This window comes from Aotus nancymaae, unplaced genomic scaffold (genome assembly GCF_030222135.1).
Source record: "Aotus nancymaae isolate 86718 unplaced genomic scaffold, 86718_ANA_hifiasm-v0.15.2.pri h1tg000036l, whole genome shotgun sequence".
In the NCBI taxonomy this organism is placed as follows: Eukaryota; Metazoa; Chordata; class Mammalia; order Primates; family Aotidae; genus Aotus; species Aotus nancymaae.
In genome coordinates, this window is record NW_026988450.1 from 86,055,656 (window position 1) to 86,080,807 (window position 25,152).

General features: G+C 41.7%; 2 protein-coding genes across 3 annotated transcripts in view; both read right to left on the reverse strand.

Moving 5' to 3' along the window:
• Window positions 1-25,152, reverse strand: part of FAM135B (family with sequence similarity 135 member B) — a 347,663-nt gene that overhangs the window by 64,568 nt on the left and 257,943 nt on the right. The gene's annotated exons all lie outside the window — the stretch shown is intronic.
• On the reverse strand, window positions 15,010-15,227 carry LOC110568549 (thymosin beta-10-like). Its single transcript, XM_064384145.1, has one exon. It carries the CDS (start codon window positions 15,225-15,227, stop codon window positions 15,096-15,098), a length of 132 nt encoding a protein of 43 aa, XP_064240215.1. The 3' UTR covers window positions 15,010-15,095.

Sequence of the window (25,152 nt, forward strand, 5' to 3'; positions counted from 1 at the left end):
TATTCCTTGGTGAGTACTTGGTGTGGGTTACCCTATGTATTAGTTTGTTTTCACAGTGCTATAAAGAAATACCTGAGACTGGATAATTTATAAAGGAAAGACTTTTAATTAACTCACAGTTCCCCACGGCTGGGGAGGCCTCAGGAAACTTACAATCATGGAGGAAGGGGAGGCAGGTACATCTCTACATGGCACCAGGAGAGAGAAGTGCAAAGGAGGAACTTATAAACACTTATAAAATCATAAGCTCTCATGAGAACTAACTATCATGAGAACAGCATGGGGAAAACTGTCCCAATGATCTAATCACCTCTTCCCTCAACATATGGGGATTAGAGATTTCTCCCTTGACACATGGAGATTACACTTTGAGATGAGATTTGGGTTGGGACACAGCCAAACCACATCACCCTAGCAGAGAAGTGTGACCTTGGGGGAGCAGCTCTCTCCAGACAGGGCAGTCTCCATACCTGGCCAATTGCTGTTGGCTACCAACATTCCCAACAGTGTGAAGAGTGAATGGCCCAGGTCTGAAGGTAGGTCTGAGCATCACACCACAGAGTACACGGGAGTGACCCTCTGCAGAACTTTACCCTCCGTGGCTTGCATTTCTCAGCTCTGAAACCTGGCCTTGGATTAAAAGCTTGTCAAATTCTTTCTGAACTTAAGACATTCAGCAAGGTTTGGAATCAGAAGACTTGTCCATTTTAGAACCAGAAAACTCAACCAACTACCGTGTCTGTGTTCACCAGGCATTCAGGGTAACCCATACATTCACATTTCTCACTTTCTTATTATATTAAGATATAATACAGAGAAGCCAGTCCAGTTGTAGAAAGTCTAGAAGAGCTTATATGCAGGATGGAGCACATCAGCCCAGCCAGATATGTGGAGCAGGAAGGAAGCCACTGCTTGTGAAGCATCTAAATAGTCCTATTATACTTCATCTCCTTTGATCTTCAACAAACACCAAAAAAGGCAGATACTCTCATTTTGCTTTTCAAAATGGAATATAAATATGCTGAAATAAACAAACCCCATCAATATCATCAAAGTAAACACAACAAGAAGTGTTCCATTCCCCACAGTTGGATAATTTTTTCCTTGTGGATTCTTTTGGAACTACCCATCTATGCTCTTGTACATGCACACACACACTATATGTGCGTATGTCTTGAAAACACACACAGACACACTTATAAGTTGGAGGATGCTCTGAACATTTCTCTGTTCCTTGTTTTTATCACCTAACATTGGAATTCTTTCTAATCAGATCAAACACTAATGATAGAAACTCTTATTTCCATTTCATAGATGAAAAGACTGTGGCTCAAAGAACTGAGTGATGTGTGCAAGGTCACTCTGCTTGACAGCAGCAGAAATCCTGCTCGGGATTCAGGGCTGAAGCGAGGTTGTCCTTTCTCAGCATGCCACACCTGCCTCTGAAACCAGGCCCGCGGAAAGAGATGCTAGACAAAGGTCCACTTGCTTTGACTGAGACATTCAAGTCCTGCAGTGTCTCTGACAACTGTGACTAAGCAGAAATGAAAGCAGAAAAGGGATTAACAAAGGCCCCAAATACAGTAGTCATGAATCCCCAGTGAGCTTCAAACGGCCCCGAGAGTCCCATTTTCAGGTCCCGCTACCAGCCGCAGCTCCACTGTCTCATCTCCCTGGTCTCATCCTGCAAGTGTTTCAGGACACGAAGGCAAGAAATCTATGAAGCCTCTTGCCAGGTATGACTTCTAAAACTAGACGCCAATGTCATAGAGATTTTTCAAGACGGACTTAAAGAAAACTTTGGGGAATCTTCACAAGGCTAATTCAGTATGATTACTGAAATAAGAAGTCAAAATGCTAATCCAAAGAGAAATCCTAAAAAAAAAATGTGTATATATATATATATGGCTGGAGAGTATTATAAACTAAACAAAAAAACTTCCATTCTTCGTAAGTTGCTCAGCAGCATGACTTTTTGAAAATGAGCGATATACTGCAGAAGATCCCATTAGCCAGCCCTGTGGGCCTGCAGAGTCAGTGTCAGAGTGGACGGGCCAGTGTGCCTCCATTAGCATTGCATGAAGTTCATTCAAAAACGCTACACAATCTCCCTCACACAAAGCGATAACGTTTTAGCAACAGTATTTCCAGCAATCTGAAGTGAAACCCCTCAATGATAAAACAAGAATGAAGCAAGCAGGCAGAAAATTACATTGTGAATGAATTCTCAAATAGAAGGTTCCTGGCCTGGGCCTGCCTCACAACAGAAGCAGGACAGGAAATAGGCACCTCTCCCTTTATGAGGCTGAAGCAAGTCTGCTGTCAAGGGGAACATATTTGTATGGTTAAATACGGAGTCTGAACAGGGCAAACTATGTGTATTTTTTTTTTTTCTTGAGACAAGGTCTTGCTGTGGTGCCCAGGTAGAAGTGCAGTGGCGCAATCATGGCTCACTGCAGCCTGGACCTCCTGGCAGCAAGTGAGGCTTCCACCTCAGTCTCCTGAGTAGCTGGGACTATAGGCATGTGCCATCACTTGTGGCTAATGTTTTATTTTTTTTTGTAGAGATGAGGTCTCAAGATGTTGCCCAGGCTGGTTTTAAACTTCTGGGTTTAAGTGATTCCCTCTCAAAAGTAGTGGGATTCCAGGCACGAGCCATGCCGATCAGTCTTTGTTTGTGCTTTCTCACTTATTACCAGTGTCACCTTGGGGAAGATTTATTTCTTTCCCCACATAGCAGGTACCTGAAAAGAGGGCACAGTCCTGAAATCGGCATCAGAGGATTGCTGTTAAGGATTAAATGAGTAATTCCAGCAAAATGTGGACTTAATGTAATGCTCTAGTGTAAAGTCAGTGCACGCTAAAAGGAACTTTTGCTTACTTATGACATGATCATTGATGGCCTTGGTGAACATGTCTATGGATGGTGCAGCTTAAGATTCAACAATGATCCACGGAGAAGCCTAAGAATGAATTTTAACTTACTGGGGAGCTCCGTAGGGACATAGTTTGGTTTGAAGGCAGAATCAGGAGTCAAATAGACCTGTACCTTGCTCACAGACGGCTCCCTCACTAGTAGGTTACCTGAGCTAGATCTTTAATATAGGAAGTACCAGTTTCCTAATGAGGAAAGTCAGGATAAAGTTAAAATGCTTAGGGAGTGCTTGGTTTATAGCTTAGTACTTGATAACTGTTAGCTAAGACATTTTACTTTCTACTTCATTTATTTCCTAACAAAGAATATAAAAATCAGACGTAGCTACGCTTTTTAGCAACTCTTTCCTTTATGCAAATGTCTCTCAAATCTACATCTCTAAATCAAATTCCCGCACCGGGCTCTAGATCTCTGTTGTCGAAACTTCCGATTGGATGGCTAGCCAAGCTGTCGCAAAGCCATCTCACATGGAGCTCACCAGATCCTTCCTTTCCCTCTGGTCTTCCTAATGGACCCCGCTTTGCCCAACACCCAAGAACACAAGAAGTTCTTCCAGATTCCAGACTTCTTTCTCACTTCAAGCATCTGTTAGAAAGTCTTGATGGTTCTACCTCTAAAACTCTCTTACCTCTTCCCCAGGTTGAGCTGTCTCTATTGCTCACTTGAACCATTGAACACATCCACCTAACGTGTCTTGCTGTTCTGATCTTACCTTCCACCTGCAGTGCCTGTCTGTGCAAGTGGGTCATATCATTATCCACTGTTTATAAGATAAAATTCGAATTCTTTTGTGTGCCATTCAAGCACTTTACGCCTTAAAGCGGCAGTCCCCCTCCTTTTTGGCACCAGGGACTGGTTTCGTGGAAGACAATTTTTCCAAGGACTGAAAGTGTGGGGGATGGTCTCGGGATGATTCAAGAGCATTACATTTATTGTGCACTTTATTTCGAAATTACATTGCAATACAGAATGAAATAGTTACACAATTTGCTACCATGTAGAGTCAGTGAAAGCCCTGAGCCTGTTTTCCTGCAACTAGATGGTCCCATCTGGGGTTGATGAGAGACAGTGACAGAGCATCAGGTATTAGATTCTCAAAGGGAGTGGGCAACCCAGATCCCTTGCACGTACAGTTAAAAGAGTCTGTGCTTGAGAATCTAACGTCACCACTGACCTGACAGGATGTAGAGCTCAGGTGGTAATATAAGTGATGGGGTGGAGTGGCTTCACTGGCTCACGTGTCGCTCACCTCCTCCTATGAAGCCTGCCTCCTAACAGGCCACAGGCCAGTACCACTCTGTGGTCCCAGATTTGGGGACTGCTGCCTGAATGGGTCACATTTCCACACTCACCTGTTAGCTCTTGTTTTCTTCCAGGGCTTTCATGGCACTTCTCTACAGGGCCTGTCCTCTTGCTGTTGGAAATGTCTTTCTGAAAGAACCCTGCTCATCACCAAGATGCAAGTCAAATGTCACCGCCTCTGTGACATTCTCCAATCATCCCCTGCTCACACATGCTTCATTAGACCAATTATTCCTGTATCTCTCATTCCGATACTCCCTGAACACTTTGGGAGTACACAGACGTTTTTACTTTTTAGTTTTATTTTTCAGGTTGTCTTTGAAACTGAAACAACTGGCACATAGATTTCACTGAATACCAGAGAAAAAGTGAATGAATGAGTGAATTGTAGCATCTTCTACAGGTCACTCCAATGGCATAATGGTGTAGACTTGATGCATACAGGCCTGGCTTCAGGGACAAACTTACCCTCACTGCCTCCTACTTCAGAATCGTGGAACATTCACACAATTTTGGGATTTGGATCAGGATTTCCTAGATTACAATAATAATCATGCTATAGAAATTTATGTCCTATAAAAATATACTTGTTTATCCTTCATATGGAATATGTATGCAACCTGATTTTAACTTAGCCTGCGATAAACACTGATAACTTTTTGACATGATTCAAACAGACACCTAAAAGCAAAAATTTTTTTTTTTTTTTTTGAGATGGAGTCTTGCTCTGTTGCCCACGCTGGAGTGCAGTGGTGCGATCTTGGATCACCACAACCTCCGCCTCCTGTGTTCAAGCAATTATCTGCCTCAGCCTCCCGAGTAGTTGAGATTACAGGCACCCACCACCATGCCCATTTAATTTTTGTATTTTTTTTTTAGTAGAGATGGGGTTTCACCATCTTGGCCAGGCTAGTCTCAAACTCCTGACTTTGTGTTCCACCTGCCTCAGCCTCCCAAAGTGCTGGATTACAGGCATGAGCCACTGCACCCAGCACCATAAGACATATTTTTTAACAGAGAAATATCAACACATTGTTTGTGTTACAATTATGGAAGAACACTTAAATGTAATTGGCTTCTAACATTCCAGAGGTTTATCGAAAAAGAGAAATGTAAGGTTTATCAGACTTCAAAATCTATAATGTTATTAATAATCTACTGTTCATTATATGCCTGCTGTGTGCCTGGTACTATTCTGAGTTCCTGGATTCCTCTTCTTGGTGATTCAGTGAGTTTTACATTATTATCCCATTTTCACTGATAAGAAAACAACATCATCATAAAAGCACTAAAAACAGCTAACACTTGGGAGGTCGAGGTGGGTGGATCACATGGTCAAGAGATCGAGACCATCCTGGCTAACATACTGAAACCCCGTCTCTACTGAAAATACAAAAAATTAGCCTGGCATGTTGGGATGTGCCTATAATCCCAGTTACTTGGGAGGCTGAGGCAGGAGAATCACTTGAACCTAGGAGGTGGAGGTTGTAGTGAACCGAGACCATGCCATGGCACTTCAGCCTGGGTGACAGAGCAAGACTTCATCTTAAAAAAAAAAAAAAAAAAAAAAAAGGCTAACACTTATTTGACTCTTAAATGTCAAGCATTAAGTATTTTATGTGTATTAAGCATTTAATTCTCTTGCCAACCCTATGTAATAAGTCTGAGTACTTATACCCATTTTGGAGAGTGGGAAACTGAGCCTTAAAGGGGTAAAGAACTTGTTTGCTGGTCTCATGGCAAGAAAGTGGTGGATCAAGAATCCAGACATGACGTGGTGCTGGAAGCCCCCAGACTTTCAAGTTGATGCTGAACTTCCTCTTTGAACTGAGCCTCAGGCAGTTTAGATAGTTTGCCTGCGTTCACACATCCAGGAAACAGTAGAATTGAACTTCTAACTCAGGTCAGGGCCCACATTTAAAAAGGAAACCAGCTTCATCAATTACAAAGAGAATCAAAGCCTCTGGTGCCAGCTGTAGCTTTGCTGCTAACTAGCTGCGATCTGGGAAAATCACTTCCCTTCCCGGCCCTTTAATACCTTCTCTGTCAGCCACAAATTGCTGAGGTGTTAGTCAGTAATACATAAATCGTGTGTCCCAGTATTCTGGATTGTAGTGACTAGCTTTGAGTTGAACTGCAAGTATTTCTTACCAAAAATTTAAAATATAAAAATCACCAATGAGTTTTTTATATGAATACCATTGGAGTCAATGGTACCCATGCTGTCTCATCACTGCCATTCTACTGAGTGTATCTGAATATGAGAAAAAGAGAGCAGAAGCTGCTGGGCTGGAACTGAGGAGTGGGTGTAGGAGTGGGGAAGGCGATTGAGAAACCTGGGTCAAGGTCATCTTCTGACCCAGGTATCTGCTCCATTATGCATGTATATACTCGCTGCCCTCCCCTTTCACACAGATCCAGCAGCACCTCCACCTATGCACAGCTTAGCATCACCTCCACCTAACAAGGCTCTAGCAGCCCCTGCACCTACATACAGCTCCAGCATCCCCACGACCTATGCATAGTTCAGCGTCCCCTCCACATACCCAGGGCTCCAGCCTCACGTCCACCTACACAGAAGGCAGGAGTAAGGATAAAGAGGAAACAGTTCTTTGCCATCATAAAGTAAAACAAACATTAATCTTCTGATTATGATTATTATTGGTAGGAATTCCATATGAATCCTTTTACTGGTATACTTAAATGATAATTTATTCAGTAAATTAGTCAATTCTTATATTGCCAAGAGATTTTGACCTATTCAGAACTTTTAAAAAAATAACTCATTATTAGTTAGGTAAGTTGATATATTGACTATGAATAATTCATAATATCTTATAAATTACCTTAATATCTATGATGCGTGTTGCATGAATACAAGTTGTTGTGATTAATCTATTTGACTTTAGAGAACTATATTTTCACATTAGAAGCACTGTGGTTGGGTTTCTCTATATTCCTCAGCCATCAGGGGGTCGGTCCCATTTATCATCATAATCCTAACTGCTGTTTTTTTGTGCTTCCTGTGTACTCATCACTGTGTTGAACACTTGAGCTCCAGAGGTTAATGAATACTGTCTTCACATGGAGGAGAATATACCCAAATGGAAGGAACCAGGGAAACAAACACATAATTGCAGCATAATATGGTAAGTATGATACCAGAGGAAACCATATGATGTTGAGAGTACGCGATAGGGCACACAGAGCTACTTAACAGGTGTGGGTAGAAAAGGTTTCCTGGACAGATGCTGCTGCAGTTGGATCTTGTACGTGGAGGTAGATACACAAGGGATAACAGCGGGCATGCCAAGCACAGAAGCCATCATCAACAAGGGCATAGAGTGAATAAAGTAACAAAGTGCAAGGAGATAGAACCAGATATGGGCTGCCAGAGTCCAGGAGAGAAGCAGGTGATGAAGCTCAAAGGACAGACTGAATCAGGTAAGGGCATGGAAAGCTGGGCATGGCGTGTTGATCAAGAATCAATTCCTAGGAAACCAGCGACATATTAGCTACATCCAAAACATGTGATAGCGTGCCCTCCAGGGAGACACAGGAAGGCCTTTCTCTGTGACTCTGGCTTCTCGCTGGCTCTGGTTTCTGGTTCCTCAAACCCTTAGGAAAGTTGTAATCACGGTATAAATTTTATATAAGTGAAATGGGCCCAGAGAGGTTAAGTCAATAGCTCCCAGTCCCACAATTGCTAAGATACGAATTTAGAATTCTAAAAGAGCACAGGATGGGTCAAAAGCCAAGCTCTTTATCCCACATGGGACTATTCTGAATTCACCAGAACTAAAGTTCCCAAATAGAAGGGTTGCTTCTCAACTGAGGGCAAGACAATGATAAAAGAGATAATGAAAACATCAAGAGTAAGAAGAAACGGCCATCAGATAAATAGAATTAATTATGTAGTGTGTGAAGGGTCAAGCAATGATTACTCCCATCTCTGAGAGGCTAGTCCAAGATCATCAAATCAGACGTGTCTGCAGAACAAGTGAACTATTGGTCTCAGTGCCTCTGGACATTGTGGTCATTGAGTCTGCTTCTACTGTGAAAGTTGCAGCAGTGCACTGTGGTACCTTAGAGATTTAAAATTTTGTGCTTTTCTGATTTTAATTATACAAGGCATTAAATTCCTTCAGCTAACATTGGGGCAGGCACAGAGTCAGCAGCTATGACTCTCTTGTTGTGAGTTCTAAGATCCCTTGTATGAATTTGGTCTTTGTTTCTCCCCCTAGTACTCTTGATGGGTGCATTAGTTCGTTCTTGCATTGCTGTAACGAACTCCCCAAGACTGGGTAATTCACGAAGAAAGGAGGTTTAGTTGACTCAGAGTTTGGCAGGCTTAACAGGAAGGATGCCTGGAGGCCTCAGGAAACTGACGATCATGGTGGAAGGTGAAGGGGAAGCAAGCGCCTTCTTCACATAGTGGCAGAAGAGACAGAGAGAGTAAGGGAGGGAAGCGCCACACACTTTTAAACCATCAAATCTTATGAGAACTCACTATCACGAGAATAGCATGGGGGAAATTCACCGCCATGATCCAATCACTGCCCACCAGGTCCCTCCCCCCAATGTTGGGAATTATAATTCGACATGAGATTTGGGTGGGGGCACAGAGCTTTCTACACATGGTGCATTCTGTGGGAAATCTGGAAAGTTCTACACATGGTGCATTCTGCGGGAAATCTGGAAAGTTCTACACATGGTGCATTCTGTGGGAAATCTGGAAAATTCTACACATGGTGCATTCTGTGGGAAATCTGGAAAGTTCTACACATGGTGCATTCTGTAGGAAATCTGGAAAGTAGGTCAGAACAGATGAGCATGGAAAACATATTCTATGTTCTAATACCAAGCATACACACACCCATGTAGCCCCTCATAAGCCTCCTTACCTGAGCCTCACAGGGCATTCAGAATCGTGTTCAGTGTGGGGTGAGGGAGAAGAAGTGGCCTTTCTGTCTCAAAATTGGACAATCAGTATGGGGCATGGCTGTGACTTGAATGAGGTGCACCTGATCCCAGAGCCATGATCCTAACCATCACCAATTCTTACCTTTTTATAAAAGATGCTCAGTGCTACTTGGCTCTGTCAGAAAACAGATCAGGCTGTTCCGAAGGATCATTAAGCCACATGAGAGACCACTTAGTGGACCTTGTTATGTCAGAATATTTAATTCCATAGGAATGCAGCTCGAAATAGGTATGGCTTTTATTCAAGTAACCATAGCAATCATAGAAACCAAAAGATTAGTATTTGCATAATAAATCATAGTTTACCTGGGACTTTAAAATAGACTCTGTAGGGTATGTGTTACTATTAGTCTCATTCTACAGATGCAGAGAGTGTTCGGGGGTGGATATCTCAGAGAGCGTCAAGAATCAAGAGTTTCCTACAAAAATCATTTATCAAAATTAATAGGACACAAATAATCTGAGCATATTTTAAGTAAAAGTTGGATCATATTGACAACCATGTTGCATTCAAATATCATTGCATGGTTTTGGTAGCTACATTTGCATAGGGTTTAAAATCAAGTTGTTAAACATATGGCCACGCTGAAGTGACGGTATTTATATTGCATTGCAACATTTCAAAATTGAGACTAGGGCATCTGACTTCTATTTAATGCTGCTCTGCATCTATTGACTGCTTGTTATTTGCTAGCATGCTGCTCAATACCGTGAACACCTTCTATGTGGCATGTACCCATAAATGTATATGCAGCACATCTGCCATTATTTATCACCTCCACTATAAAATAGCAATTATCAGTCCAGGTGCAATGGCTCACACCTGTAATCCCACTACTTTTGGAGGCTGAGGTGGGAAGATCACCTGAGGTCAGGAGTTCAAGACCAGCTTGACTAATATGGTGAAATAACATGCTTTAAAAATACAAAAGTTAGCTGGGCATGGTGGTGCACACCTGTAATCTTAGCTACTCAGGAGGCTGAGGCAGGGGAATCGCTTGAACCCAGGAGATGGAGGTTGCAGTGAGCTGAGACGGAGCCACTGCACTCCACCCTGGGTGACAGAGAGAAACTCTGTCTCGAAAATAAAATAGCAATAATAATAGCAATTACATCTATGAGCAATGTGGTGAGGAACATCTGGGGCAGATAATATAAGCAAGGTGCTTAAGGGAGAGTCTGGCAAGGATGGAAACCTGGCACAAAATAGGCATTTGTGCTATGAGGACACAGAAGGAAGGTATGCAGCCCACACTGCAGGCAGAGGGGGAGTGATGGCCCTTGGGAAGAACTTTAAAGTGTACAGAGGGATGCTTTAGAGGGACCAGCAGGTAGAGTGATGTTGCTGGCCGTCACAGTGACAATGGCACTATGCAAATCCTGCTCCACTTTTCCCTGCTCTGAAGAGACTGAGGTACAGAAAGGTAATAAGATGGAATCAAAGCAGCCCTGTTTGCTCGCAGTCTCCCAAACACAGCTGCCCCTCTGCCTTCTGCTTTTCAGGACTATAGACAGATGATATGCATAGGCCATTTCACAACTGGATTTGCTCACAATGTCTCTGCAGACAATAGATTTTTTAATTAAGGCAACTGAAGTCAACGCAGCATTCCAGTGTGGAGAATACCTAACGATCTACATTTGAAAATGCTGAATCTATCTATTAAAACATTTATCGATAGCACTTTCCTTTTCTAGCATTTTACTTCCATTTGTTCTTCATTAAAACCAATTCCCCTGACTGTGTGCAACATTCAGCAATTTTGTTAGCAGTTGGCAAATTGGATTCTTAATATTTAATCTAACTGGGAACAACATTACACAACTCACACTGAACAAGCAATTTAGTTGTCAGATCATTATAAAACCATAAACACCTTTCTGATGAGTGTCTTATTTTTATAGTGCGGTGTGTGAAGATCCGATTTTTTTTAAGAAAATTACTAGTCTCCAATTTAATGTGTACATATGTGTCTTAAAAATTACTAAAGAATCACTATGTATGATAAATTTAAAAATGTGAGACATTGTCTGTTAAGTAAAATGAGCATGAGCTCCACCGTCAGGGTCAACCTAGATTCATATACTGACTTTGTAAGTTGTAAACTCTGAGATCACGGCTAAGAAGTGACTCCTGAGAGTTCCTGCCTTCATGTGAAAATGCTGAATAGAATTACAAAAACAATTTTGGAATGAGATACCACCTACTGGATATGACTGTTGACAAGGTTAAATTATAGAATAAAATACATGTCTGATATGTATTAAGTGCACCATATGATCACGACATAAATAGTAGTCACAGTGAATTAAGTAATAGGTATTATTGTCATTATTAGGGTTAATTCTTTCTATTAATATCATTATAATGTCAACAGCATATCTTCTCATTTTCCCTCATAATTAAGCCACAGTCCAGAATTACAGGAGACAAACAGATGGAGGAATGGGAGAGGATGGTTAAATTCTGTGTGTTGTTTTCAATTTTACGTAATTTCTTTTTTTTTTTTAACTTGATGTCTTTGATTGCTTTAAGACTTGGCTCTCAGATCTGGCAGAAATAGCTTTTGGAGATAGAATTTTAGCTTGTTAAGGATCAGATGTGGAGAAAGTTTATCTCCCTTGCAAATTGCTGTTTATAGATTTAAGCAAGAGAAGGATGGATTTAAGCACTAGAATGATGCAAGAAGTAAAAATAAATGAAAATGGACTGGGGATTTTACAAAGGAGGGAAAGTCCGATGAACTCACTCAGGAGTAGAGAGGAAGCAGCACATTTCACTGGGCTGGAACCACTTAGAGGACAGTACCAAGCAGGCACCCACAATGGACAGAAGACCTTGATGGACAGGAGAGCTTCTGCAGCCCTGAAGACTTGTGGCTGGAAGTCTGCTCTCAACCCAACTGGATCCAACATAACTTTCCATGGTGTTCTGGACGGCTTTGTTGTGGAGGCCTTTCTAACCCTGGAACCAAAGCCTGATCATCTTCCTGTGGTTTTACATTGACCTAATTTCTCTAAATCCAGCCTGTTCTGTCCCTAACACAAGTCTCCCATCCCAACTCAACTGCATCTCTATTCTGTGCCTTCACCTTGCCAAATCCATTGCACAGCCAGCCAGATAATTGTTGCAGGATTTTTCTCAACAGAGATCCCAGTAAAGAGAGTCCATCTCCTCTTGGGAACTGCTCTGCCATTTCCCCGACTCAAATGCTATTACTATTTCTATACAAAGGGAAAGAAAGGATAGAGGATGATTCTGAGCTTTCTGGTGACTCAGATAAACAGATTTTTTTCAAATGGTTTTAGATCCCACAAAGATGGACATGATTAAATATCTAGAGTCTAACAGCCTGGGCTCAAATCCTAGAACCATCATTCACAATCGACCTAATCTTGGGCCAGTTCTTCATCTTTCTATGCCTAAGTTACCTCATCTCTAAAATAAGGGCTAACTAATAGATTCCTGGCAGGGTGCTAGCGAAGAGCAAATTAGATAATGTGTGCAAGAACTTAATATGGGAGATAGAAAATATAAATACTCAATATTTTAGCTAATACTATTCTATTAATTGACTCTGATCTGAATATTGGCCATAGAACCACTTCTCTTATATCATTAAACTCACCACCATGATCCCTGGAAATAACTATTATGTAGCAAAGAGAACTTTAGACTTGGAGTCTTGAATCCAGCATCTAATATTTACTAGATGGACAATCCTAGGCAAGTCACTTTCAGCCTCTGAGCCTCAGGATTCCATTCTATGCTAGAAATTTACAAGTTGCAGAAGTGTTTTTATAAATATTAAATGAAACAAGAGGGTGAAAGTGCTTTGGGGCAGAGAGAACACTACAGAACCTCAAAATCATGTTGCATGAATCGATGCATCAATGATAATTGTCAGAAAGTGCAACTAAGGGACCTTGGGAAGGTTGCACAGGCACTCCATTCTCCCCACCCTCCTCCCACCCGTGAATGGCTCAGATCCTATAAGTGATGCCAAGCAAAGATTAGAGAAGCACCCCCGCCCCCAGAAGATATTCTGGCAGCCGTGAGCAACCATCAGTTTCTTTGAACATTCTCTTGGGAATGAGAATGAGATTAGCATGGAACAGGATTCTCTGTGCTACCTAGAGAAAGCAATTAAAGAGGCAGAGGGGATGGCAAAAGTCAGTGAGAAGTGAGATTCATTTCCAATAATAAATATCCAGAACAGACTATATTACAGTGAACAGTACAGTCTACGTGCTACCACACCTACAGACAAAGAGCATGTCTGCACCTGCAACAATCTGAAGACTTGGTTCCAATAGGGTTTCATTGTCGTGTCTACTCTGGGAGTAGAAGATCTGCAGTGGAATGGTGGCAGTGTGTTGCTGGTTGCCAATTGAAATGTAAAAAACGACCATAACATTTTTTATGAAGACACTACCAATAAGACTTAGAACCATTGTGGGGATGGTTAGATAAAAGAAGACACATCTTATCAATTCTCAGATAAGCATTCTTCAGACTATATTTTAATAACATTCAAGCTCATGATATTTATTGAGTTCCAGGGGCTTACACAGATGCTGAAGGTTATAGCATGAAGGCACACATGTCTGCCTTCACCAGGCCCTCAGCCTGTAGGGAAGACAGACGACCGTCTTCGGTGAGATTGGCACTGCACTAATGGAGAAAGGAAAAGGCGCAGGTAAGGGCTGTAGGGTAATGCCTCTCTGAGCCAGGAACCTTCATTCTGAATCCTAAAGAGTGGCCAAAGGAAAGCTTCAAAAAGTCAATTATCTGATGTGCTGCCTTTCTCAGTCATTTGGGCAACAAATACCTAGACTCATTATTTATGAACAAGATGGTGCTTAGAAAGCACTACCATTTCTAAGCCCTGTTAAACAGCCAGTGATGGGTTGCAGGCTGGTGAATGAAAATCTGATCTCTAAACTCGGATTAAATCACAGGAATCTTTGACTTGGTAGTAGTCGCAATAAGCATATTCATGTAGCCTAAATCATGTTCTTGGAAGGGAGCTATAATCCTAACCATCTTATGAAGGGGGAAACTGAGGCATGAGGACACATAATAAGTAGACTGCAAAGCTTTCCAGGATTTTGGGCTATGAGTCTAGCAGCTACTTCGCTGTGTGGTTGTGTGACTTTAGTCAAATAACACAAACCTTTGCTGCCTTGGTTTCCTGATAGACATGACAGTATAATGTCACCTCGGAGCTGCAAAGGTTAAGTGAGATAATCTTTGTAAGTGCTGCCTGTCACTAACCTAACCAGCGTCATCGCCACCATCATTAACAGCATCATCGCCATTAAGACCTGAAAAACAAGCCCACTTAGGTCAAGAGTCTGGAAATGTTGCCCATAATCTATATTTATGTAAACGGTAACTAAATGAAATAATGTGCTTCATGGCTAGAATTATCAATGTACTTCTGGATGGTCACATCTAGACAACAAAATGGTACAACTGAAAAAGCTGTTAGCTTAAGTGTCGGAAAAACTGATTTGGAATCCCAATATTGTTCTCTGCAAAGTGGGAAAAAGCATTTCCTCTAGCCTTCCATGTGCAGTTATTCATTTGTTCTCTGATGTATTTCTTTCTTTTTTTTTTTTTTTTGCCATGAGGTGCGTTTTATTTGCATTATTCATACAAATAATTTTCTGTAATATCCCAGGGCAAACCAGAGAATTTAGCAGTCCGATTGGGGGGGGTCCCTTCGGAGACCCACAGGCTGGTGGCATTGGCGCAGAGTGCCCAGGTTCACAGTGCGGCTTGTGGCTCGTGTCCATCTTGCAGGTGGCTCTTCCTCCACATCAGGACTGGGGTCTCAAAGATGACAGGGGCAGGAAATCCTCCAGGCTCTTAGGAAATTTCACTCTGCTTCTCCTGCTCAATGGTCTCTTTGGTCGGCAGGGTGTTCTCTTGCATCTCCGTTTCCTTCAGCTTGGCCTTGCCGAAGCTGGCGATTTCTCCCATGTCTGGTTTGTCTGCCATTTTCTTAAAACAGTCTGGCTCCAAGCCCGGGCTCCTGGTGTTCCCACTCGCGTTGCTGCAGCAAGAGACCTGATGTATTTCTTTACACAACAGTATTCAGTGAGTTTCTGCCCATGTCTGAGGTGCTGGGGATGTCTCAGTGTTCATGACCTACCTCTCATTGCCTTCATGGAGGTTTTGTAGCAGTGGAGAGAAAGTAGGAAGAGAAAAAGCTGAATGTTACCACGAAACAGCCATGAGATAAAGACAGGAAACTGGAGGGATCCTTTCAGGCTGTCTCTTAAATGTAAGGGATTCTTATTTCTGTATCAAAAATTACCTCTCTCTGCCAAACGATGACACTATTAATGGAAGTCAGATTTAACTCCCACCTCTTCACACTAAGTATAATTGGTAGATTTTAATGGGTGAAAATTTAGTATTTACGGAAACATGATAACTAACATGACTTCCAAATGTGTGAGCAATGAGACTTTGGGGGAAAATAAAAACTGAATCCATGTAGATGCAGCTCTTGAATTAACCAAAAAATGTCTGTGCATAGAAGCAAAGATAGAATTAATTCTACTATTACTTCTAATTAAAGCTATACTAAAAATAATGAGAAAAATAAAAGCAGGAGAAGGAAAAAGATGAGAGCTACCATTTATTTAACATTTACCGTATGTCAATCACTCTACTTACATTAACCACAAGAACGACCATAGAAGTCACATGGGGCTGGCAATATGTCCTGCTCACAATCACAAATTAGTGCAGCACAACACTCACATACCAAAGGGTGAACACTTCAGAATTAGAGCTGTGGGCTAGAATTTGAGCTCTAATAATTTCTCTTGGGAAAGACGCCTAGCTTCTCAGATCCCGTGTTGGCTCCTCTACAGAGTGGCACTCATACTTAGAAATGTTCACGCATGCTAGAAAAGTTAGAAAAGATGATGCTTGCAAAAACTGAACACTTCATACAGCACAGAGTACCTGCTCAGTAAATATCCCTTCTCCTTTCCTTTCGCCTGGCACTGGATTTCAATGCCCTGCTCCTGGATTTACACACACACATACACACACGGAGAGAGAGAGAGATTTATGAATAGAATGCTGTTCCATCAGACAAGGCAATGCAGCCAAGAAACTGCTTACCAGGCACTAGTAATATACTCCTTGAGAAAATGAAATTGAACCAAAATAGAAAATAAAACCATTTCTAAAATTCCAACAATAAACAGACGTTGACATGAGTTGAACGCATTTGCAGGTGATGATAAATACCATGTGCCTACTTACCTGGCTAACACAGAATGCGCAGTGTCTGCAACTGCCATTACTAACCGCACAGCTGAACGCTAGTAATTTGGTCTCCATGGGAACGGAAGGTAATATCTGCACTACTGTTCCTAGATGGATCTTTTATTATTTCAATATTTCAAAAGTGATTTTTCAAGATGATAGAAACTGTAAAATACATTCAATTATGTATAACATGGGAGATGGAAAGTGTGGAGTTTTGAATACTCCTTTGGTTTTGCTTATTTTTCAGGGAGAAAAGAAAATGACATTGATGGGGAGCACAGGTTGATATTTTAGAGGAAAGGATCACAATTCCCAGATCTCCTGTAATTTCTAACATTGTTAGACCTGGAACCTGTCCCTGGCAGCTTTCATCATAGGTGTCAATTTACTGCCTTTAGTCATTTCACAGAAGTCCACCAGGTACCAACGAATGCCCAGAACCCTAGTGAATTCACTCGGCAATTCACTTGGCAATCACACATTGAGGATCACAAAATCTGGGTAAATATTTGAGTTGGAGATTGAGAAAATACCAGAGAAGCGTGGTCTAAGATAACAAATAGACCAAGCCATCCTATTCCTTAAGTAGTTAAAACAGAAAACCAGGGCCATCCTTGAATGTTCTTTCTCTCTCACCCAGACCTGTTTATTCTCCCTCTTACATGACTCACTTTACCTCCCTCCCCCACTTTCTGTTGCATTAGCACAGACCGGGTTCTCCTTTAGAATACTGCAAATGCACATTTTGACTAGTCTGCTCTTTCCCTCTAGGACTCATGTTCTGGTAGAAACAGAAACAGATGCACATGTACTAACAATAAGCAGTTCATATGAACTGTTCATAGACAACAGCTAATGAAAGGCTGACCTTCTGTCCTGCATTATCTTATGGATTTTAATATATTAACTAATTTGCTTCTCACCCAAACACACTAATTGTTCTTGTTAATATTATGTCTATTTTACAAATGACTAACTCATATACAAATAGGGTGATTTGTCTAAAATCACACAGACAGATGCACGCATGCGTACGCACATGCATACACACACACACACCACACACACACACTCATGTGCCGAAAGTAACAGAGCAGAGAGTAGAACACAAGCAATCTGGGTCCACGGCCCATGGTGCATTGCACATGGCGGGCACTAAAACGGGTATATAATTTGAAATGCTTGGTTTGCCCAGAGGTGACAATATTATAACTACAGCACTCTTGGTTGGGTCACCTTTCTAGCCAGGAGTCTAGGACAGACCCACTGTTTCTTTCTGAACCCTAGGCAAGTGTAATTCAAATGTCACTCTAATCAGCAACTGAACTTCCACCCTCTCCTCTGGGGCACCTTGGGAAGGTCCTGCTGTGATCAACTGCTAGTGAGAGGCAAAAAGCATCACTGTTGAGCCTGGAGCCTCTGAAGCCGCACTGCCCACGTGTGTGTCCTACACGGCTGCTTCCCAGCTGGTTCCTTGAGCTTTATGGGCTTCAGTTTCTTCATCTTAAAAATGAGATTATTAATGACTTGCCTTATAGGTTGTCATTTTATTTAAATGAGTAAATAAATGCACAGAGCCTAGAAATAACTAACACATTGTAAGTGTTTGGTAAGTATCCATGAGGAAGATGAGGGGGATGATAATGATGCTATTGGTGGTGTAGTTGAACCTGAAAACTGCTGTCACTTCTATACCACAAGAACTCCCCCCGAAAAACTATCTCGAGGCCTGTGTTCAAACTACCAGTGTAAATTTCATCTCATGGTTTATAAGAAAATAGGAAACAGAACAACAAGTAACTGCATGTATATAAATGTTCAAAAGTCTCACATAAATAAGAAAAAAAAGTGTAGGAAGACAGGAACCACTGCTTCAGCCAACAAGAAGAGACAGAGTCCAAATGTACTCACCTGTCTGAAATAACTAAAATCTAGATGAGCTAGATGAACATGTTTTTCAGGCTTTGGATATCAGGCTACATAGACTAAAAATGAAGTGAGACCTCCTATTGTTCTAATATACTTCCTGAAGGGAGTTTCCGGGCCGTGATGCAGAAAGGTGAAACCCAGGCAAACTCTAGCAGACTCTTTGTATTAGTCATTTCTTGCATTGCTATAAAGAAAATGCCTGAGACTGGGTAATTTAGAAAGAAAAAAGGTTTAACTGTGATCTTTTCCTCTAAAGTATCAACCTATTCTCCCCACCAGCATCATTTTCTTTTCTCCCTGAAAAATAAGCAAAACCAAAGGAGTATTCAAATCTCCACACTTCCTGTCTCTCATGTTATGCATAATTGAATGTATTTTACAGGAAGCATACTGGCTTCTGTTTCTGGAGAAGCCTCAGGAAATCCACAGTCATGGAAGAAAAAGAAGGAAAAGCAGACGCCTCTTACATGGCAGGAGTAGGAGCAAGAGAGAGAGAGCAGGGAAGTGTCACTGTCACACACTTGCAAACAACCAGATCTCCGGAGAACTCACTTACTATACAGCACCAAGGGGGATGGTGCTAACCCATTTATGAGAACTCCACCCTGATGATCCAGTCACCTCTCAGCAGGCCCCACCACCTCCAACACTGGGGATTAGAATTCAACATGAGACCCCACTTGTCTGTTTTGGCTTTTGTTGCCATTGCTTTTGGTGTTTTACTCATGAGGTCCTTGCCCGTGCCTATGTCCTGGATGGTATTGCCTAGGTTTTCTCCTAGAGTTTTCATGGTGTTAGGCCTCATGTTTAAATCTTTAATCCATCTAGAGTTAATTTTTGTATGAGATGTAAGGAAGGGGTCCAATTTCAGCTTTCTGCATATGGCTAGCCAGTTTTCCCAACACCATTTATTAAACAGGGAATCCTTTCCCCATTGTTTATTTTTTTTTCAGGTATGTCAAATATCAGATCGTTGTAGTTGTGTGGCATTCCTTTTGAGGCCTCTGTTGTGTTGCATTGGTCTATATCGCCGTTTTGCTACCAATATCATGCTGTTTTGATTATAGCAGCCTTGTAATATAGTTTGAAGTCAGTTAGCGTGATGCCTCCAGCTTTTTTGTTTGTTTTGCTTAGAATTGTCTTGGTTATGTGGGCTATTTTTTGGTTCCATATGAAGTTTAAGGTGGTTTTTTCCAATTCTGCGAAGAAAGTCATTGGTAGCCTGATGGGGATAGCGTTGAATCTATAAATTGCACTGGGCAGTATGGCTATTTTCACAATATTGATTCTTCTTAACCATGAGCATGGAATGTTTTTCCATCTGTTTGTGTCCTCTTAGACAAGTGGGATCTAATTAAACTTAAGAACTTCTGCACAGCAAAAGAAACTATCAATAGAGTGAACTAGCAACCAACAGAACAGGAAAAAGTTTTTGCAATCTACCCATCAGACAAAGGGCTAATACCTAAAATCTACAGAGAACTTAAACAAATTTACAAGAAAAAAACCAAACAAACCCATTCAAAAGTGGGCAGAGATTATGAACAGACACTTTTCAAAATAAGACATTTATGCAGGCCACAAACATATGAAAAAAAGCTCATCATCACTGGTCATTAAAGAAATGCAAATCAAAACCACATTGAGATACCACCTCATGCCAGTCAGAATGACTATCATGAAAAAAATCAGGAGACAAAAGATGCTGGAGAGGATGTGAAGAAACAGGAACACTTTTACACTCCCACTGTTGGTGGGAGTGTAAATTAGTGCAACCATTGTGGAAGACAGTGTGGCGATTCCTCAAGGATCTAGAAATAGAAATACCATTTGACCCAGCAATCCCATTACTGGGTATATACCCAAAGGATTATAAATCATTCTATTATAAAGACACATGCACATGTATGTTTATTGTGGCACTGTTCACAATAGCAAAGACTTGGAACCAACACAACGCCCATCAATGACAGACTGGATAAAGAAAATATGGCACAGATACACCATGGAATACTATGTAGCCATAAAAAAGATGAGTTCATATCCTTTGCAGGTACATGGATGAAACTGGAAACCATCATTCTCAGCAAACTGACACAAGAACAGAAAACCAAACACTGCATGTTCTCACTCATAAGTGGGGATTGAACAATGAGAACACATGGACACAGGGAGGGGAACATCACACACTGGGGCCTGGGGGGTAGGGGGCTAGGGGAGGACCAGTAGGGGGTAGGGGGATTGGGGAGGGATAACATTAGGAGAAATACCTAATGTAGATGACAGGGCAATGGATGCAGCAAACCACTTCCATGGCACATGTATACCCATGTAACAAACCTGCACAATCTACACATGTACCACAGAACATAAAGTATAATTAATAAATAAATAAAAGAATTCAACATGAGATTTGGTGAGGACACAGATTCGACCATATTACTGTCAGATCTGTGAAGATAGAATGCAAATTACAGCAAGTTTAGGTAGAGTTCACAGGACAAAGTACTGAATAGCCAAAGAAACAATTCCCAGAGCTCAGGCAGGACTGAGAATTAACCAATGTATCACAAATCAGAATGAAAAAACTCATAATTCATGGAATATTGAGTAGAAAACTCAGAAGGGCATTGCCTCAGTAATTGGGTAAAATTAGCCCTAGATAAAAGCTGCTCTGATCCCACCTAACAAATCTTAGAAAGCAAGATTTGAGGCCAGGCACGGTGGCTCACCCTTGTGATCTCAACACTTTAGGAGGCCAAGGCAGGTGGATCACAAAGTCAGGAGTTGGAGACCAGCCTAACCAACATGGTGAAACCACGTCCCTACTAAAAATATGAAAATTAGCTGGGCGTGGTGGCACGTGCTTGTAATCCCAACTACTCAGGAGGCTGAGGGAGGAGAATTGCTTATACCTAGGAGGCAGATGTTGCAGTGAGCCGAAATCATGCCACTGCACTCCAGCCTTGGTGACAGAGCAAGACTCTGTTAAAAAAAAAAAAAAGTAACTTAACCATATCCAATTACAGAGCTAAAGAATGCATATATATGCATGAGTGTGCACATGCACACACACACACCCCCATACATATCCAGCACTGAAAAATATAAAACCACAATGCTTATCATTGAATGCAAACTACTAGGCATATAAGTAAGCAGGAAAACAAAATATATGTAAAGAGAAAAGTCAATCAATAGAAACTAATTCAGAAATGGCAGCAATGATAGAGTTCTCAGCAAGGACAGTAACAAAGAGAAAGATGATGATGTAGAGAGTGGGAGGTTGAGATGTGGAGGAGAGAAAGGAGGAGATGGAGAGAGAGAGAGACAGAGAAGGAGAGCTTAGAAAGAGGCAGAAACAGAAGGGCAACTGAGAGGTAAGGAGATAAACAGAGAAGCCACATGAATAAGGAGAGAGATGCCTGGGGAGGAAAGGCAGATACAGGAGTAGGAGCAGGCAGTGTCAGAGAGAAGGGATATAATAGAATGACAGAAAGAAGGTTGAACTCCCCACCCCGCACTGTCCCTCCCCATTTCCCCCCAACAGACCCCAGTGTGTAGTGCTCCCCTCCCTGTGTCCATGTGTTCTCACTGTTCAACATCCGCCTATGAGTGAGAACATGCGGTGTTTGATTTTGTGTTCTTGTGTCAGTTTGCTGAGAATAATGGTTTCCAGGTTCATCCATGTCCCTACAAAGGACACGAACTCATCATTTTTGATGGCTGCATAATATAATAATAAAAAAAGAAAGAGACAGGCAGATTGGTAACAATTGGCCAACATACGAGGCAAGAAGGTCGAATAGCAATCGCCTGTCCATTGCTTCTTTTTTTTTTTTTTCACCTTCTTTCTTTCTTTCTTTCTTTCTTTATTTATTTTTATTGCATTTTAGGTTTTGGGGTACATGTGAAAAACATGCAAGGTTGTTGCATAGGTGCATATGTGGCAGTATGATTTGCTGCCTCCCTCCCCTTCACCTATATCTGGCATTTCTCCCCATGCTATCCCTCCCCAACTCTCCACCCCTCCGCTATCGCCCGCTCCCCATTGCTTCTTAACTATTATCACAATTGCAACTCATAAATAATCAGTGCAATTATCTATTTATTTTATATATGCCCCCCTAAAAGAAAAACTTCCCCACCAAATTCCTGTCTTTCTGTAAAGCCAGGATATCATGTCTCATTCACTGCAGTTTTACCAGTGATTCACACAGCCCATTGAATATAGCAGGGTGGCCCAAAGTTACTGAATATGTTAGAGAAGAAAGGGACAAATATAACTGTTATTTACTGACAAGGCTGAAGAGGTTCAGTAACCTGCTCAAAGACAAAAGCTAGTAAGTAGAATAATTAGATTTAGATGTAGTGGGCTTTGTTTGTTTGTGGGTTTGTTGTTGTTGTTGCTGTTTTAACTCTGAGTCCAGGATATTCCTAAGAGCCAGAAAAACTCAGCAAACTGACACAAGAACAGAAAATCAAACACCGCATGTGCTCACTCATAGGCGGGTGTTGAACAATGGGAACACATGGACACAGGGAGGGGAGCACTGCACACTGGGGTCTGTTGGGGGGAAATAGGGGAGGGACAGCAGTGGGTGGAGAGTTGGGGAGAGATACCATGGGGAGAAATGCCAGATATAGGTGAAGGGGAGGAAGCAAATCACACTGCCACGTGTGTACCTATGCAACAATCTTGCATGTTCTCCACATGTACCCCCAAACCTAAAATACAATAAAAAAAAAAGTTAAAAAAAAAGTTCTGACAAGCAACTCATGACAAGTCTTTTAATTGTTCAATGCATAATTATTCTTCAATTATGGATTATATTTTCTCAAGCAAGACAACCGTGAGTACAGAAGTTCAGAATCTTTATTCTATATTTAGGAGAAAGACACATTGCCTTCGGCAGCTGCTGGTAGGGGTGAGGCAATGGAATGGACAAGGCTCGGGTGTAGGAGGCTACTGTCGTGGACATGAGCCTCCTCCAACCGTGAACTGGTTCCATTTCATGTTCAGATTCCGGGCTTAGGTGCGCAGCTGTTAGAGGGTGTCTGCCACACTGGTCTTCTGTAACTTCTCTACTTGTGTCACACAGGACCAGTTAGTCTCTATTTCTAAACCTCAGTTTTCTTGTTCCAAAATGTCCATGGTGATCTCTCCCTCTAAGGGTGGTCATGGGGTTAACCAGGAGAGAACAACAACATCCACGTGGCAATGAGTATTCCACTGCGGGATGCCTGTTAGTCTGAAAATGCACAGTGAAGAATAAACTACTTCCTCCAACACCTGTAGTTCAGGAGCTCTTGACTACAGAGACTGGCAAGAAATTAAGCAGTAAAAATGAACTGTAACAGTTGAAATGACAGGAGTGAGCAAAAAGAAATTTGGGTCCCAGAGAAGTGCCTGCTAAACCAGCCAGGAGTCAGGCAAGAGGGAGGGAAGCAGGATGGGACTTTGGAGGAAAGAATGCTTGTGCAGAGTCTTATAGAAGCAACAAGAATTCATAAGATGAGGATCCTGAAGGGTATCCCAGGCATTGGAAGCAGCTTATAAACAAGTGGGAAACGGAGAAAGATATGTGCTCTTAAGCATCCTTTGGTGTGGGTTGAAGGGCAGAGGTGGCCAAGACTCTTAGTTCATTTAGTATTAAACAATCGCAGACACATATCTTACTCAGAGCACCGTGCACTAGTATGGCAGAAATGTGTTACATTGCAGCACTATTCACAAGAACAAAGACATGGAATCACCCTAGGTGCCATCAACGATGGATTAAAGAAGATATGGTCCATATAGAACATGGAATACTATGCAGCCATAAAAAATAACAAAATTATTTTCTCTGCAGCAACATGGATGCAGCTGGAGGCCATTATTCTGAGCAAATTAACAGAGAAACAGAGAAATAAATGTCATATGTCCTCACTTTTAAGTGGGAGATAAGCATTGGGTACACATGGATATAAAGATAGCAACAATAGGAACTGGGGACTACTAGAGGAGGGGGTGAGTGACAAGGGTTGAAAAATTAACTGTTGCATAATATGCTCAGTACCTGGGTGACAGGATCGACTGTACCCCAAACCTCAGTATCATGCATTATACCCATGTAACAAAGCTAGACGTGTACCCCCTGAAGCTAAAGTAAAAGTTGAAAAAATTAAAAAAAAAAAAAAAAGCTAAAGCTAGGGAAATACCACAGTTGAAGAACATTGATAATTGCAGACCGAAGATTGACAGCACTCTGTAGTTAACACGTTCAGGAAGGCACAGGTGCCCCAGCTGAGATGGAACAATGCAGGCAGGACGTCATCCAGCATCAAACACGGAGCAGGACTCCTGCGTGCACACATGCACACGCACGCAGGCAACGCAAGAGGGGCTAGACAGAACCAAGACCAAAACACTTCTAAAGAAGTGTCTGGCTAAGTGTTCCACATCATTAAGAACTGGCATTGAAGAATGGTACTACAGTGCAGCTACACCGAAACAGGTAAAATTCAGCCATTATCTGGTTGGGATGTGTTATAGACTTGATGTTTGTGTCTCCCCAAAGTCACATGTTCAAGTCTTGTTCAGAGGTAAGGCCTTTGGAAGGTCAGTAGAGTCGGATTACATGAGGATGGGACCCTCATGATGAAGTCAATACCCTGAAGGACATTATTAAATAGGCCAGGCACAAAAAATACAATCCTGTAC

Excerpts from the sequence above, each read along its gene's own strand:
- LOC110568549 (XM_064384145.1), bottom strand. The coding sequence starts at position 15,227 with ATGGCAGACAAACCAGACATGGGAGAAATCGCCAGCTTCGGCAAGGCC.